The sequence below is a fragment of the Moschus berezovskii genome, chromosome 6 (genome assembly GCF_049115385.1).
Source record: "Moschus berezovskii isolate FMDL1 chromosome 6, NW_MosBer_1.0, whole genome shotgun sequence".
Classification (NCBI taxonomy): domain Eukaryota; kingdom Metazoa; phylum Chordata; class Mammalia; order Artiodactyla; family Moschidae; genus Moschus; species Moschus berezovskii.
The window spans coordinates 61,828,117-61,846,238 of record NC_142465.1 but is presented as its reverse complement, the minus strand read 5'-3'; the positions used below and the strand labels follow the sequence as shown (position 1 = coordinate 61,846,238).

The window sequence follows — 18,122 nt, the reverse complement described above, 5'->3', positions numbered from 1 at the left end:
GCAATATCTAATTATATGATGCTTTGGACTCATCATACCATATCTACATTTAAAAATACTTAGCTCATGGGGGATAATGCTGTGAGATAGGCAGCCTCTTATTATCCCCGCTTACTTTTGTGAAAACTCAAACTGAGAATGGCTCACTTCTCTTAGTTCTGAGAATTTCCAGCTAAGGGCAGGACAGGTCTCCTGACTCCAAGTCCCATGGTTGCCTAAATGGATAAATAGAACTCTCAGGGTATGCCAACATTTCTATTCTTGTAGTGATAAAATGATACATTTTTCACATTGAAAAATTATTCATTTGATGTCCTACCCAGGCAGAATCTTAGGTATTTCAAAGAGAAAATTATGTCTGTGCTGGAATCATTGCTATGTTTGGAGACATGGGAACTTGCTGTCTGTATAATACATGCATCCTGTCAGAATTATTCTGCTTTACAAATGAGAGAATACTGATTTCTGCTATCTTTGATAGCATAGACCTGGTCCGAATCAAATGGACAGTTACAGAGGAAAATTTATCATCACCGTTTTGCCATAATTTTCAATAAGAATAATTCTAAAATGAGGTGACCAACAAATCAAACCATCATAAATAAATCATCATATGCTAAGATCCTCCTAAGTTGAAGATTTCACATGAATATTGCTACCAGTTAATAGTATGCTAAAAGAGTCAAACATGTGAGATCCGTGGTAAGGACAGTGGTCTCACTGTAAGCCCTGATAAGCATAGCATTTATCCTCAGAGTTCTGATGGCAGAAAAATCTAACCTCTTTTATTCTAATAGTTTGGCAGATTAAAAAATGTTTTGCCCGGATGGACGGGGAGCTCGGGGGAGAAGGGATACATGTGTATATATGGCTGTGTCCCGTCACTGTTCACCTGAAACGGTCACAACAATGTTTGTTAATTGGCTATACCCCAGTACAAAATAAAAAGTTTAAAGAATAAATAACTTGATTTCTGAAATCTAGCTTAAGAAATCCAATAAAAGCAACATTTTATTGAGTAACTACTACATCTTAGTCATTGGGCCAAGTGGTGAAGGAAAAGTGAAATACAGCTCTCAATTTTAAGATGGCAGCAGGGGCTTCCCTGGTGGCTCAGTGGTTAAAGAATCCGCCTGCCAATGCAGGAGACATAGATTTGATCTCTGGGCTGGGAAGATCCCACACACCTCAGAACAACTAAGCCCAAGCTCTACAACTACTGAGCCTGTACTCTAGAGTCTAGGAGCTGCAACTACTGAGCCCACGTGCCGCAATTTCTGAAGCCCTCATGACCTACAGCCCAAGTTCTACAACAAGAGAGTAGGCCTTGCTCACCACAACTAGAGAAAAGCCCGCAGAGCAACGAAGATCCAGGACAGCCAAAAATAACTAACTAAATAAAGTTATTTAAAAAGATGGCAGCAGACTGAAATTACTGTAACCTTGGAAAAGGAAATGGCAACCCACTCCAGTGTTCTTGCCTGGAGAATCCCAGGGACGGGGGAGCCTGGTGGGCTGCCGTCTATGGAGTCGCACAGAGTTGGACACGACTGAAATGACTTAGCAGCAGCAGCAGTAACCTCTACACTAAATCCTAGAAAAGGGGGAACAAAGTGAAGGGGAAAGACCATATAAGTGAAAGTTAAAGTGTTAGTCACTTAGTCGTGTCCGACTCTTTGTGACCCCATGGACAGTAGCCCCCAGGTTCATCTGTCCATGGAATTTTCCATGCAAGAATACTGGAGTGGGTTGCCATTTCCTTCTCCAGGAGATCTTCCTGACCCAGGGACCTAACCCGGGTCTCCTTCATTGCAGGCTGTGTCTTTACTGTCTGAGCCGCCAGGGAAGTCCATGTAAGATGTATATTATGCTTCTTTGGGGACTATATATATATATGAATACAAACTTCAAAAATACAAGCATATACATTAAGCTAATGGCATGCAAGGGTTACTACTCGAGAAAAAGAAAACACCAAAAGTTGAGGCTAATAGTCAAAAAAGACAAGTATTATTTGCAATGCTATAATTAAAAAATAAGGACATAGATATACATTATAATTTAATACGTAGTAATAAAATAACATTAAAAAAATGAGGTGCTGAGAATTCACTCAACACCGTAACGATGAGTCAAGTTAAGGCAGGCATTGACACTGTGGAGGGTTTGGGGAATAGGTGGAGTGTCAGAGAATCTGAGCATGAGCTGAAGGAGGGGACTGCATGTGCAGGAGAGCTGTCCAGATTCACCTGGGTGAGTATTGTGGTCACATAGGAGGGCTGCCCAACATGGCTTGTTGGAGCCCAGTGGAAGTAAGGAGGGTGTTTGCACATGGAAGGGGTTGCGGCAGTGATGGGAAATTGCTTTCGTGAAGGGGGCAGATTGAATAAATGACTATATTAATAAGATTTCTTACTTATAGAGAAAGGAGCTATAAATATGCAAAGGCAAAAACTCTACTCTGATTTTGGACTGAAACTGGAGGTATTGTTGTGAGTCCATGGTTTTCCATACAAGTAAATATAGATTTAAATATGTATACACATTTATACACATGTATATGCCGGGAGCCAGCGAGGGAAATCCTACCCGTGGCAAAGGTCAATTGGGGAAGAGGCCTGACGGGCAAAGGCTAATCAGGACTCGAGGAACCCCCTGGACTTACCTGAGCATCTACCCCAAAGAAAACCGGAATCTGACTGCTTTACTATCTTACGCCTCTTACCAAGTCCTCTAATACTTACGGGGGCTTCCCCCCAACCACTTTTCTCTGAAAACATTAATTCAGAGCTGTAGTTTAAAAGTTCTCCTCGGCTTAATAGGAGTGTTCCAATCCAAGCCTCTCTGATAGCTTTCTAACTTGCATGACAAGTTTGTCCGGGCTCTTACAACTATGAGTGTGACTGTTTATAGCCTCCCAGCCATGCAAGGACAGAAAGCCTAATATTCTAAAATACAGGAATCTGTTGAAGAAGTTAAAATCATTAGAATAGTACTAAAAAAGATTTCATTGTTGAATCAATGCTTGCTGCAAAGTTTCCCCTATCTATTGTATCCTTGGAAATATATTAATCACATATAGAGAATATAAGTAGTGGCCTTTGATTTAACCACATCAGATCTTAAGTTAATAAATTCCTTTCTTGTAGCTCACTACACCTGTGCCTTATAGGAATGTAACCTTGTCATATGTCTAGCACCTGACTTTAGGAAAATCATCTTAAAAGAATATAAGACTTTTTCTAGCTAACTAACCTTTGTTAGGAGAGAGGGCCATAAACTGTTAGCAGGCCACCTGGCCAGAAGATGATGTAAACCACCCAAAACTTTTGTATATCATGAGACATACAAAAATGAGCCCTGATCCTGATAAGGGTCAAGACTGCTGACCCCGCGTGATTTTGGCGTGACTCTGTACCTCTCTTTCTCTATTTTTTATGTGCAAACTTAGGGTATAAAAGCAGCACTGGAAAATAAAGTTTTGGGCCTTGCTCACTGAAGCTTGGTCTCCCCGTGTCGTTCTTTCTCTTTTTCCATCCTTTTCTCTATTCTCCTTTTTCTGGTTGAGATCCTTGGAGTGCTGGGCCCTCTGAGTTTACTTATCTGCCTGGGCTTCTAAGACCCACTCGAGGGGGTGCCCTGGTGGGGTGCCTCCAGTGATTCGAGAGGGCGCCTGCGGCCTACGTAAACAGAGCAAGCCCCGTGCTGGGGTTTTATTGGTTTCCAGCATAAACCAAGGAATCATCAGCCCCTGTCTCTCTCTCTTTCTCTCTCTCTCTCTGACGCCGACGCCGTTCGTCCCAAGGATACCCTGGGCCATATCGAGGCTGGTCCCCGATATGTATACACATATCCATACCTATACATTTTGTTGTTGTTCAGACACCAAGTCGTGTCCGACTCTTTGTGACCCCATGGACTGCTGCATGGCAGGCCTCCCTGTCCCTCACCATCTCCAGGAGTTTGACCAAGTTCATGTCCATTGCATTGGTGATGCCATCCAACCACCTCATCCTCTGTCACCCTCTTCTCCTTCTGCCTTCAGTCTTTCCCAGCATCAGTCTTTTCCAATGAGTCGGCTCTTCGTATCAGGTGGCCAAAGTATTGGAACTTCAGCTTCAGCATCAGTCCTTCCAATGAGTATTCAGGGTTGATTTCCTCTAGGACTGACTTGTTTGATCTTGCTGTCCAAGGGACTCTCAAGAGTCTTCTCTAGCACCATAGTTTAAAAGCATCAGTTCTTTGGTGCTCTAGTCTTGTTCACTAAAAGGGCTTGGGAAGAATTACACAATAGCAATAGCAATCAGAAAACTTTGTATCTAGATCTTGACTTCTACCTACCATTGTCTACTAAAAGGAAACAGGACTACTTAGAGAAGTGGTTGACTCTGGACAGGTGCTGGGAATATGCAAGATGAGTTTGGACCATCTTGTCAAAGGAGAAAGGCAGTAAGCACTCAAAGGATGAAGAGATTTGTCAAAATGACACAGAAGGTAGATTCCAGGAGCTCCCACTGAACAAATCTGTGAGTATTTGAGCATCAAAATAAATATCTAAAAAAGAGATATTTAGCCAATTGATCAAAACAAAAAACCATAAGCCATATTGACATGGAGGATCTGTTTGACCCATCACAAAGCTCCATCCCCTTGGCCATAGCCTTTTGTTTAGAGATAAGCACAAGATTTATATAAGGTTAATAAAGTAGGTCATTAGTAGGGATTGATATGTGGCTACAGTGAAAATTTCATTTTCCTCTAGGATTTTTTATCTGGGGACAGTAAGTATAGGGTACTGGTGGCCATCTTGCCTACCTCATGGAAAGAGCCAATTCTTTTTGAAGCGCAAAGCCAAGCAGTGATAAGTAGAATTGAGAGCTGGGATGAGAAACTGCAAAGACATTATTTGGTTCCCTGGATTCAGTAGGGCCATAAGCTAATTTAGTTCAGTTCAGTTCAGTTCAGTTGCTCAGTTGTGTCTGACTCTTTGCGACCCCATGAAGCTAGTAACCTCCCTGGATTTCCCTGTCCTGGTTATGTGGAGATGCTTTCTTTTCTTTTTGTATATTTGTTTATCTCTCAATTTGTGGAAATGTCCTTAGTTTGTTGATGTAGCAAACAAACTTCAACTTCAACTCTGATTGCTATGCAAAAGAATAGAAGATAATCTGCTTTGCAATGAACTTTAAAGTTCAACTGTACACAGGCAACATGTTACGTATGAAAAAATTACTACCTGAACTACAGGTGTTAAATACCGAAAAAGAGTTAGCCATTTATTATAATTTATTTTATTTAACAATCTAGGAAGTTCACAGCCATCAGCAGTTCCAGTCGAATTTCAGGTGCAATTGGGAATTGAGGAATCTCCTTGGAACTGTTAGTGTATTGAATCTTGTAGGTAAAATACATGCATACTTTTGATAGCACATGTGAAGGAATCTCTCTAAAATTGACTTCATTAGTTTTGTTCTCAGCAGACTGACCTGGGCCACTCAGCATGGTTTTTATTGTTCCTGATATTAGTGCATGTTCTCTCTTTACAATAAATTCATGACCATCTGAAGATATCAGTTTGACATACATGGTATCAGGGCCCTCACAGCCACCATAGGTTTTCTCTTCTCCATTAATTATGTTCTTATGAAATTCTACTTGGCTTCCACAGGAACTTTAGTAGTTTCTTATCAGCTCCGCAGCAATCCCAGCCACTGCACTGGGTCCCTGCACACCACCACAGTCCCTACACCAGGGATTCCCTGCACCCCCCATCCCCACCCTGCCTAGGTTCCGGGGTAGTGGCTGCTTTCTTTTTTTCTTAAGATAGTTTGGTTTGGATTTCTATCACTTGTACCCCAAGTGTTCTACTATAGAGAGATATACACTTAAAATGATAATTTCAGTAAAATGTATAATTAGATATAGAGAAGCATGATGTGGATCAGAGAAAGTGTTATTTAGCCCAACCTAGACCTTTAGACGGAGAAGGCAATGGCAAGCCACTCCAGTACTCTTGCTTGGAAAATCCCATGGATGGAGGAGCCTGGTAGGCTGCAGTCCGTGGGGTCACTAAGGGTCGGACACGACTGAGCGACTTCACTTTCACTTTTCACTTTCACACATTGGAGAAGGAAATGGCAACCCACTCCAGTGTTCTTGCCTGGAGAATCCCAGGGATGGGGGAGCCTGGTGGGCTTCCATCTATGGGGTCACACAGAGTTGGATACGACTGAAGTGACTTAGCAGCAGCAGCAGCAGACCTTTAGAGTGGGCTTCCCAGGTGGTGCTAGTAATAAAGAACCTGGCTGCCAATGCAGGAGACTTAAGAGATGGGGGTTTGCTGTGCAGAAGCTTTTAATTTTAATTAGGTCCCATTTGTTTATTTTTGCTTTTATTTCCAATATTCTGGGAGGTGGGTCATGGTGAAAAGACAGCCTTCAGAATGGGAGAAAATAATAGCAAATGAAGCAACTGACAAAGAATTAATCTCCAAAATATACAAGCAGCTCCTGTAGCTCAATTCCAGAAAAATAAGTGACCCAATCAAAAAATGGGCCAAAGAACTAAACAGACATTTCTCCAAAGAAGACATAAAGATGGCTAACAAACACATGAAAAAATGCTCAACATCCCTCATAATCAGAGAAATGCAAATCAAAACCACAGTGAGATACCGTTTCACACCAGTCAGAATGGCTGCTATCCAAAAGTCCACATGCAATAAATGCTGGAGAGGGTGTGGAGAGAAGGGAACCCTCTTACACTGTTGGTGGGAATGCAAACTAGTACAGCCACTATGGAGAACAGTGTGGAGATTCCTTAAAAAACTGGAAATAGAGCTGCCATATGATCCAGCAATCGCACTCCTGGGCATACACACCGAGGAAACCAGAATTGAAAGAGACACGTGTACTCCAATGTTCATTGCAGCACTGTTTATAATAGCCAGGACATGGAAGCAACCTAGATGTCCATCTGCAGATGAATGGATAAGAAAGCTTTGGTACATATACACAATGGAGTATTACTCAGCCATTAAAAAGAATACATTTGAATTAGTTCTAATGAGGTGGATGAAATTGGAGCCTATTATACAGAGTGAAGTAAGCCAGAAAGAAAAACATCAATACAGTATACTAACGCATATATATGGAATTTAGAAAGAGGGTAACCTTAACCCTGTATATGAGACAGCAAAAGAGACACAGGTGTATAGAACAGTCTTTGGGACTCTGTGGGAGAGGGTGAGGGTGGGACGATTTGGGAAAATGGCATTGAAACATGTATATTATCATATGTGAGATGAATCACCAGTCCAGGTTTGATGCATGATACAGGATGCTCGGGGCTGGTGCATGGGGATGACCCAGAGGGAGGATATGGGGAGGAGGGAGGTGGGAGGGGGGTTCAAGAAGGGGAACACATGTACACCCAGGGTGGATTCATGTCAATGTATGGCAAAACCAACCAATATAATATTGTAAAGTAATTAGCCTCCAATAAAAAAAAAAAGAAAGAAACATACAGAGTTCATAGTAAAAAAATAAATAAATAAAATAAAAATAAAAATACTTAAAAAAAAAAAAGAGATGGGGGTTTGATCCCTGGGTTGGGAAGATGCCCTGGAGGAGGGCATGGCAACCCACTCCAGTAATCTTGCCTGGGAATCCCAAGGACAGAGGAAACTGGTGGACTACAGTCCATAGCGTTGCAAAGAGTTGGACACAACTGAAGCGACTTAGCAAGCATGCACAGAACTTTAGCGTAAGTTTTCTGAAGAGCCCTGCTTGGATCAATCTTGTCCAGCTGAATCTTTCAGGCCAGGGAGGCTTAAAGATCCCTCAAAGATCTAGAAAACTCTGCCAGAACCTCATCAGTGAGATTATATCTCCAGCTACATCTTCTGGAAGCTGTGAAGACAAGGTAACTTCTAGTTATGAAGCCAGAGAGGTGCCTCTAGGAAGCTGCCCCTGTCCAGGAACTGGCCTCACCCACCCCCCGGAGTGGAGCCTCTCACCCAGGTATGCTCCCTTGAGGATTCTCATTCTCCCAGAAGATTGAGTACCTACTGGATGTTAAGCACCTTATGCTAGGGGTAGAGCATTAAGAAAGGTAAGCAGTGTCTCCAGCCTCAGGAAAGATGGACAGTTAAGCCGCCAGTTACAACACAGTGTGAAAAGTGCTGTGATGGGGAACATCAGGGAATCAGTCCTAGTTTGGGGGATCTTCACTCTAGCAGGAAAGAAAGAGAAAAGCAGGGATGGCAGGCAAGTATTTTTTAAGGTGTTTAAGAGAAAAGTTCCCTTTGGGTGACTTCTAGTTCCTTTGTGGAGGCCCAGCACACCACTGTGAGGATAGAGGGGCAGAAAGTTGAAGAAAGGGTCAAATGGAGCTGGAATTTGAGGTCAGATTGCATTATATTGGACACAAAAGAGTCTGAAATGCAGTACGTGGCTACAATCTGAAAAACAATGGAATGATCTCTGTTCATTTCCAAGGCAAACCATTCAATATCACAGTAATCCAAGTCTATGCCCCAATGAGTAATGCTGAAAAAGCTGAAGGTCAATGGTTCTATGAAGACCTACAAGGCTAAGAAGACCTAGAAGACCTTCTAGAATTAACAACCAAAAAAAGATGTCCTTTTCATTATAGGGGACTGGAATGCAAAAGTAGGAAGTCAAGAAATACCTGGAGTAAGAGGCAAATTTGGCCTTGGAGTACAGAATGAAGAAGGGCAAAGGCTAATAGAGTTTTGCCAAGAGAATGCACCGGTCATATCAAACACCCTCTTCCAACAACACAAGAGAAGACTCTACACATGGACAACACCAGATGGTCAATACCAAAATCAGATTGATTATATTTTTCAGCCAAAGATGGAGAAGCTCTATACAGTCAGCAAAAAAACAAGACAAAGAGCTGACTGTGGCTCAGATCATGAACTCCTTATTGCCAAATTCAGACTTATTGAAGAAAGTACAGAAAACCACTAGATCATTCAGACATGACTTAAATCAAATCCCTTACAATTATACAGCAGAAGTGACAAAATGATTCAAGGGATGAGATCTGACAGACAGAGTGCCTGAAGAACTATGGATGGGGGTTCATGAAACCATTCAGGAGGCAGGGATCAAGACTATCCCAAGAAAAAGAAATGCAAAAAGGCAAAATGGTTGTCTGAGGAGGTCTTACAAATAGCTGTGAAAAGAAGAGAAATGAAAAGCAAAGGAGAAAAGGAAAAATATACCCATTTGAATGCAGAGTTCCAAAGAAAAGCAAGGAGATATAAGAAAGTCTTCCTCAGTGTTCAGTGCAAAGAACTAGAGGAAAACAATAGAATGGGAAAGACTAGAGATCTGTTCAAGAAAATTAGAGATACCAAGGGAACATTTCATGCAAAGATGGGCACAATAAAGGACAGAAATTGTATGGCCCTAACAGAAGCAGCATCACCGACTTGATGGACATGAGTTTGAGTGAACTCCAGGAGTTGGTGATGGACAGGGAGGCCTTTCGTGTTGTGGTTCATGGGGTCGCTAAGAGTCGGACATGACTGAGCGACTGAACTGAACTGAACTGAACTGAAGCAGAAGATATTAAGAAGAGGTGGCAAGAATACACAGAGAAACTATATAAGAAAGATCTTCACAACCCAGATAATCATGATGGCGTGATCACTCACCTAGAGTCAGACATCCTGAAATGCGAAGTCAAGTGGGCCTTAGGAAGCATCACTACGAACAAAGCTAGTGGAGGTGATGGAATTCCAGTTGTGCTATTTCAAATCCTGAAAGATGATGCTGTGAAAGCGCTACACTCAATATGCCAGCAAATTTGGAAAACTCAGCAGTGGCCACAGGACTGGAAAAGGTCAGTTTTTATTCCAATCCCAAAGAAAGGCATTGCCAAAGAATGCTCAAACTACCACACAATTGCACTCATCTCACACACTAGTAAAGTCATGCTCAAAATTCTCCAAGCCAGGCTTCAACAGTACATGAACTTGAACTTCCAGATGTTCAAGATGGATTTAGAAAAGGCAGAGGCACCAGAGATCAAATTGCCAACATCTGCTGGGTCATCATAAAAGCAAGAGAGTTCCAGAAGAACATCTATTTCTGCTCTATTGACTATGCCAAAGCCTTTGACAGTGTGGATCACAACAAACTGTGAAAAATTCTGAAAGAGATGGGAATGCCAGACCACCTGACCTGCCTCTTGAGAAACCTGTATGCAGGTCAGGAAGCAACAGTTAGAACCGGACATGGAAAAACAAACTGGTTCCAAATCGGGAAAGGAGTACATCAAGGCTGTATATTGTCACCCTGCTTATTTAACTTATATGCATGCAGAGTACATCATGAGAAACGCTGGGCTGGATGAAGCACAGGCTGGGATCAAGATTGCCAGGAGAAATATCATTAACCTCAGTTATGCGGATAACACCACCCTTATGGCAGAAAGTGAAGAAGAACTAAAGAGCCTCTTGATGAAAGTGAAAGAGGAGACTGAAAAAGTTGGCTTAAAACTCAACATTCAGAAAACTAAGATCATGGCATCTGGTCCCATTCAGTTCAGTTCAGTTCAGTTGCTCAGTCATGTCTGACTCTCCGCGACCCCATGAATCACAGCACGCCAGGCCTCCCTGTCCATCACCAACTCCCGGAGTTCACTCAAACTCGTGTCCACAGAGTTGGTGATGCCATCCAGCCATCTCATTCTCTGTCATCCTCTTCTCCTCCTGCCCCCAACCTTTCCCAGCATCAGAGTCTTTTCTACTGAGTCAACTCGTCGCATGAGGTGGCCAAAGTATTGCAGTTTCAGCTTTAGCATCAGTCCTTCCAATGAACACCCAGGATTGATCTTCTTTAGAATCGACTGGTTGGATCTCCTTGCAGTCCAAGGGACTCTCAAGAGTCTTCTCCAACACCACAGTTCAAAAGCATCAATTCTTCGGCGATCAGCTTTCTTCACAGTCCAACTCTCACATCCATACATGACCACGGGCAAAACCATAGCCTTGACTAGACGGACCTTTGTTGGCAAAGTGTCTCTGCTTTTTAATATACTATCAAGGTTGGTCATAACTTTCCTTCCCAGGAGTAAGCGTCTTTTAATTTCATGGCTGAAATCAGCATCCGCAGTGATTTTGGAGCCCCCCAAAATAAAGTCTGACACTGTTTCCACTGTTTTTACATCTATTTCCCATGAAGTGATGGGACCAGATGCCATGATCTTCGTTTTCTGAATGTTGAGCTTCAAGCCAACCTTTTCACTCTCCTCTTTCACTTTCATCAAAAGGCTTTTTAGTTTCTCTTCACTTTCTGCCATAAGGGTGGTGTCATTTGCATATCTGAGGTTATTGATATTTCTCCCAACAATCTTGATTCCAGCTTGTGCTTCTTCCAGCCCAGCGTTCCTCATGATGTACTCTGCATATAAGTTAAATAAGCAAGGTGACAATATACAGCCTTGACGTACTCCTTTTCGTATTTGGAACCAGTCTGTTGTTCCATGTCCAGTTCTGACTGTTGCTTCCTGACCTACATACAGGTTTCTCAAGAGGCAGGTCAGGTGGTCTGGCATTCCCATCTCTTTCAGAATTTCCCATAGTTTATTGTGATCCACACAGTCAAAGGCTTTGGCATAGTCAATGAAGCAGAAATAGATGTTTTTCTGGAACTCTCTTGGTTTCTCCATGATCCAGCGGATGTTGGCAATTTGACCTCTGGTGCCTCTGCCTTTTCTAAAACAGGCTTCAGCAATATGTGAACCGTGAACTCCCAGATGTTCAAGCAGGTTTTAGAAAAGGCAGAGGCACCAGAGATCAAATTGCCAACATCCGCTGGTCCCATTACTTTATAGCAAATGGATGGGGAAACAGTGGAAACAGTGACAGACTTAATTTTTTTTGGCTCCAATATCACTGCAGATGGTGACTGCAGCCATGAAATTAAAAGATGCTTGCTCCTTGGAAGAAAAGTTATGAACAACTTATACAGCATATTAAAAAACAGATACATTACTTTTCCAAGAAAGGTCTGTCTAGTCAAGCTATGTTTTTTCCAGTAGTCATGTGAGAGTGGACTATAAAGAAAGCTAAGTGCTGAAGAATTGATGCCTTTGAGCTACAGTGTTGGAGAATACTCTTGAGAGTCCCTTGGACTGCAAGGAGATCAAACCAGTCCATCCTAAAGGAAATCAGTCCTGAATATTCATTGGAAGGACTGATGCTGAAGCTGAAACTCCAATGCTTTGTCCACCTGATGCGAAGAACTGACTCATTGGAAAAGACCCTGATGCTGGGAAAGATTGAAAGCGGGAGGAGAAGGGGAAGACAGAGGATGAAATGGTTGGATGGCATCACTGACTCAATGGACACGAGTTTGAGTAAATTCCGGGAGTTGGTGATGGACAGGGAGGACTGGTGTGCTGCAGTCCATGAGGTCACAAAGAGTCAGACATGACTGAACGACTGAACTGAAGAAGTTCACTATATCAGAAGGCAGAGCTTCTGTGTGTAGGCTGGGTATGAGGGACTGAAGAGTCTGCTCTCTTCCCTCATCTCAGGGCTCTCTGCAAGCCATGGACAATATCTGAGGGGATGGTCTCAGCACTCTTTGGCCCTTGTTTACCCTGAGGTGAGAGGGCAGGGAGAAGATAAAGGGTTATCTGTTTGGGGTGGGGACCAATTCGTGTCTGTGTGTGTGTGTGTGTGTATGTGTGTGTGTGTGTATGTGTGTGTGTGTATGTGTGTGTGTGTGTCTATTAGTAAAGAAACTGCCTGCCAATGCAGGATATGTAGGAAACATGGGTTAAACCCTTGGTTTGGGCCCTGGAAGAGGGCATGGCAACCCACTCCAGTATTCATGCCTGGAGAATTCCATGGACAGAAGAGCCTGGCGGGCTAACAGTCCATAGTTGCAAAGACAACTTGGCCTGAGCACCTGATTACAGTACCTTATCTTTGCAACCTGTCTGAGAATTTCCTCCAAGGAATTTGGCAAACTTTACTATGGGGTTAGCCCCTGAAACATGAGTGACTAAGGAGGGAAATGGGCTGGGATTAGTCCTCTTTCAACTGAAGCAGTTTTATGGATTCAAGGAGATTAGGAGGGAAATCCAACATCTGCCACACCCAAGTCACATAATATGGACTTGTATTGGTTAAGCTCCTGCATCAAGGGGAAAAAGTACTCTCATTGTACAGTCAGGCAAATTTCCCACCCAGCGAGGATACTAAATTTCTGATCTGGAAGTGGCTATGGAACTTCCCAGGGAGGATGATGTACAGCTGGCAGCAAGCCACGAGTGGCACACATGGACAGGGATCCTATTTTGATTGCTCTGTCCCAGCTCTTGCCCAGATGTACCATGAAGGTGTCTTCTACTTCTCTCTTCTCCAGGTCTTTGAGATCCCAATAAGTCACTCTGAATCAATCCTTCAGAGACTCATTAAATCCTTTTCTACCTCCTTCACAGTCAATCCCCAGACCCCTCATGGGACAGCATTCTGAGCCCTTTGATAAATGATCTTTTGGGCCTCTCCTCAGACTTGTTTTGTCATTTCCTTGTTGGTTGTTTCCTGAGTTGCTCACATGAAAGTTTCTTGAGTGCCTCGACACTATTACCCCTGGAGTTTTGCTCATTTGGTCCTTAACCAAGAAGCCATGAGAGTTCATTTTTGCTCTTGGACTGCAATATCTTTGGGAATTTGCTCTGATATTTCATGAGTGCTAGAGACTCTTGATTCTTGTGGGCCACACCCCACCAGACAGGTGCTTTCGGAACTTGCTACTAGGGAAGGGGGGAATGCTGTGGGAAGGATGGAGGCTGATCCACAGAAGATGAGGTTGTAAGCAGAAAGATTAGGAGATAAAGGACTAAATACTTTCCAAGATCCTTGAACCTCAGGGGAGGGCAAGCCCCACCCATTGTCTAGCTGCCTCTGCAGTAGTGCCACTCTGCAGAGTTTGCTGAGTTTCAGTTTGAGTTAGAGACCATATCTCATACCTAACTGACTCTTTGTGGGGAGAAGGAGCAGGAACTGGAGAAAAAGTTTCAAAGTGAACATGGGGCAGACATTAACCAGAGCTTTGGGCTTGATTTGGGGCAGAATTTGTGGTAAATATAGAGTCTGGGCCTCAGGATGTGGCATCTCTGGAATTGGGGAAACAATGGGAATACTTCAGCCTACATTTGAATGTGGAGAGTTATTACTGAGTCCTTTGAATAAGATAAAGGGAGACTTTGGGGAAATAACTATCAGATAGAAGACATCAGGGACCAGCTGTACAGAGAAAGGAGACCCTAGAAAGGCTGGCTTCATTTCTGCTGCAAATGTTTCCTCTGAAGTTCTTGGAATCAGGGTGCTGCTGAAAACTGTGCTACGGTCTGACTTGCTTTTGCTCCTCCAGAAAGAACAGAGCTCAAGCATCCTGCCTGTCATTAAGTGACTCCAAAGCAGTGCTTCTCAATGGAAGGGTAATTTTGTCCCCCCAGGGCCATTTGACAATGTCTGGAGACTTTTTTGGTTCTCATACTTGAGGTGGGTACTACTGCCATCAAGAGAGTAGAGACCAGGATGCTGCTAAATATACTACAATGCACAGACCAGCTCCTCACAACAAAGAATTATCTGGTCCAAGATGTTAATAGTAACAAGGTTGAGAAATCTTGCCCAGAAGTATCCCCAGAAGAATTCAGATGGTAAGCCAGAATGAGTTATTTGAAAATGATCCCTTTCTTTCCCTTTACTTCTTCCAAGAAAGATTTTTATCTCCAGAAGCTCTGCAACATCAGGGCTGAGGCAAAAGGCTATCAGCTTCAACATGCCTGGTTTGCTGGGTTTCTCAAGAGACAGGTCTCTGGCAACCTCAGAGAAGGAAGGTTTTGGTGAAAATCATCACATGAAGAGGTAGAGAGGAACAAGTTGTTCCCTGATGTCTGCCAAGTGGAGAAGGCTGAAATGAGAATGTTTGCACAGCCTAAAGTTACTGGGACAGAAGATGCAAACTAATACCTATTACCTGGAGATGAGCTTTCTGGGACAGTGATTAGCTGGATTTGAACCAAGTCCGACTGAGTCAGAATTCAAGTGGAGTGAGACAGTATTGGGCAGTATAGAGGGTTGATGATAGGCTAATGAATTAGTGGGATCCATGGTATGGGTCAAGTATACTGAGAAGGTGACATTCTGAGAAAGGGTGGTATCAGTTCAGGAGGCACCATCCAGAGAGAAAGAAAGCTCTGGTTGGGATTTAATATCTGAGGGTGATCTGTGGAGAAGGCAAGTGATGGGGTAAAATGGTCCATTAAGAATTTGGGATTCAGGGCTTCCCTGATGGTTCACTGGTAAAGAATCATCCTGCCAATGCAGGAGACACAGGTTTGATCCCTGATCCAGGAAGATCCCACATGCCACAGAGTAACTAAGTCCGTGTGCTACAGATACTGAGTCTGTACTCTAGAGCCCGTGAGCCGCAACTGCTGAAGACCGAGTGCCTTAGAGCCTGTGCTCCACAAGAGAAGCCATCACAGTGAGAAGCCTGTGCATCACAAGTAGAGGGAGTCCCCCGCTCACCACAACTAGAGAAAAGCAGCAACAAAGGCCTGCCATAGCCAGAAATAAATAAATAAAATAATAAAAAATGAATTTTGGATTCAGTGATTTTAAAACAGGCAGAATTGAATAGACATTTTTCCAAAAAGGACATGCGGATGGCTAACAGACACATGAGAATTAGTTCAACATCACTAATTATTAGGGAATAAATTCACATTTAAAAACAAATATTCCAGCAGAACTGATTGTATTTTCTTTTACAAAAATTTAAATTGCTTTAAAGTGAACTATATTTTATACTTATTATAAATTATGAATAAAATATTCTATGCTCATTACAAAAATATAAATTACAGACAATTCATAATAGTTATGAAGAAAAATAATCCATTATCCTACTAGTAAGAGATAATTAAGATTTAAATTTTGGTATATTTCCTTCTAGATTTATTTATAATGCATATATGTACATTGTTGAGTTTATACTATATATACAGTTTTATTTCCTGCTCTTTTTTATTTAACATAAGCCATTTTTTTTTCTTTTTGTCTTTTATTATGCCATGAATTTAATGGCTGTGTAATAGTCTGTCTGTTAAAAAGGAAAATAACTTTTTAAAACTGCTGTGGAACATTTAGGTAATTACCAACTTTTCACTGTATACATAATGGTTCGACTAAGATGTTTGTGCAGAAGTGTTATCTATTTGCATATTTTAAAAGTATGGATTATAGAAAGTGAAAATGCTAATGCCAATAGTAAAGCATTAAGAATCTTGATGAGTGTTCTCAAAATAATTTTTAAAAGAGTTGTACTAATTTACTCTGCCTATTAGAAAAGCAATAATAGAAGAGTGTTCAAACTACTGTGCAATTGCGCTCACTTTACATGCTAGCAAGGTAATGCTCAAAATCCTTCAAGCTAGGCTTCAACGCTACATGAACTGAAAACTTTCAGATGTACAAGGGATTTAGAACAGGCAGCCAACATCCATTGGATCATAAAAAAGGCAAGAGAATTCCAGAAAAAACATCTACTTCTGCTTTATTGACTACACTAAAGCCTTTGACTGTGTGGATCACAACAAACTCTAGAAAACTGTTAAAGAAATGGGAATATTAGACCACCTTAGCTGTCTCTTAAGAAACCCCTGTATGCAGGTCAAGAAGCAACAGTTAGAACTGGACATGGAACAACAGACTGGTTCAAAATTGGGAAAGGAGTACGTCAAGCCTGTATATTGTCATCCTGTTTATTAACTTACACGCACAGTGTTGTTGTTGTTCAGTTGTTCAGTCATGTCTGACTCTCTGTGACCCCAGGGACTGCAGCACGTCAGGGTTCCCTGTCTTTCACCATCTCCCAGAGCTTGCTCAAACTCATGCCCATGGAGTCCGTGATGCCATCCATTCATCTCATCCTCTGTCACCCCCTTCTCCTTCTGCCTTTAGTCTTTCCCAGCATCAGGGTCTTTTCCAATGAGTCAGTTCTTTGCACCCGGTGGCCAAAATATTGGAGCTTCAGCTTCAGTATAAGTCCTTCCAATGAATATTCAGGATTGACTTTCTTTAGGATGGACTGGTTGGATCTCCTTGCATTCCAAAGGACCCTCAAGAGTCTTCTCCCACACCACAGTTCAAAAACATCAGTTCTTCGGTGTTCAGCCTTCAAGTCCTACTCTTACACCCATGTAGATTACTGGAAAAATCATAGCTTTGACTAGACAGAGCTTTGTTGGCAAAGTGATGTCTTTGCTTTTGAATATGCGGTCTAGGTTTGTCATAGGTTTTCTTCCAAGGAGCAAGCGTCTTTTAATTTCATGGTTGCCATCACCATGTGCAGTGATTTTGGAGCCCCCCCAAAATAAAGTGTGTCACTGTTCCATTATTTCCCCATTTATTTGCCATGAAGTGATGGGACCAGATGCCATGATCTTAGTTTTTTGAATGCTGTTTTAAGCCAGTTTTTTCACTCTCTTCTTTCACCTTCATCAAGAGGCTCTTTAGTTCCTCTTTGCTTTGTGCCATAAGGGTGGTGTCAACTGCATATCTGAAGTTATTGATATTTCTCTTGGCAATCTTGATTCCAGCTTGTGCTTCATCCAGCCCAGCATTTTGCATGATATACTCTGCATAAACATTATACGGAACGCTGGGCTGAATGAATCACAAGCTGGAATCAATGTTGCCAGGAGAAATGTCAACAACTTCACATATGCAGATGATACCACTCTAAAACAGTAAAGAGGAACTAAAGAACCTCTTGATGAAGGTGAAAGAGGACAGTGAAAAAAAAACTGGCTTAAAATTCAACATTCAAAAAACTAAGATCATGGCATCCAGTTCCATCTCTTCATGACAAAGAGAAGGGGGAAAAAGGGAAACAGTGACAGATTTTATTTTGGGGGGGCTCCAAAATCACTGCAGATGGTGATGGCAGCCGTGAAATTAAAAGATGCTTGCTTCTTGGAAGCAAAGCTATGACAAACCTAGACCACATATTAAAAAGCAGAGACGTCACTTTTCTGACAAATGTCCTTATAGTCAAAGC

General features: G+C 42.2%; 1 protein-coding gene across 2 annotated transcripts; it reads right to left on the bottom strand.

The window, feature by feature from the left end:
• Positions 1–5,295: 5,295 nt before the first annotated feature.
• Positions 5,296–7,704, bottom strand: LOC148777628 (elongin-C-like). Of its 2 annotated transcripts, XM_088836701.1 has the most exons (2): positions 7,695–7,704; positions 5,296–5,624 (listed from the first exon to the last, which is right to left on the bottom strand). In XM_088836701.1, exons 1-2 carry the CDS (start codon positions 7,702–7,704, stop codon positions 5,296–5,298), a joined length of 339 nt encoding a protein of 112 aa, XP_088692827.1. The 2 variants fall into 2 exon arrangements, with proteins under 2 accessions (XP_088692827.1, XP_088692828.1); XM_088836702.1 differs by lacking the exon at positions 7,695–7,704 and having other exon boundaries at positions 5,296–5,631.
• Between the last annotated feature and the right edge of the window lie 10,418 nt (positions 7,705–18,122).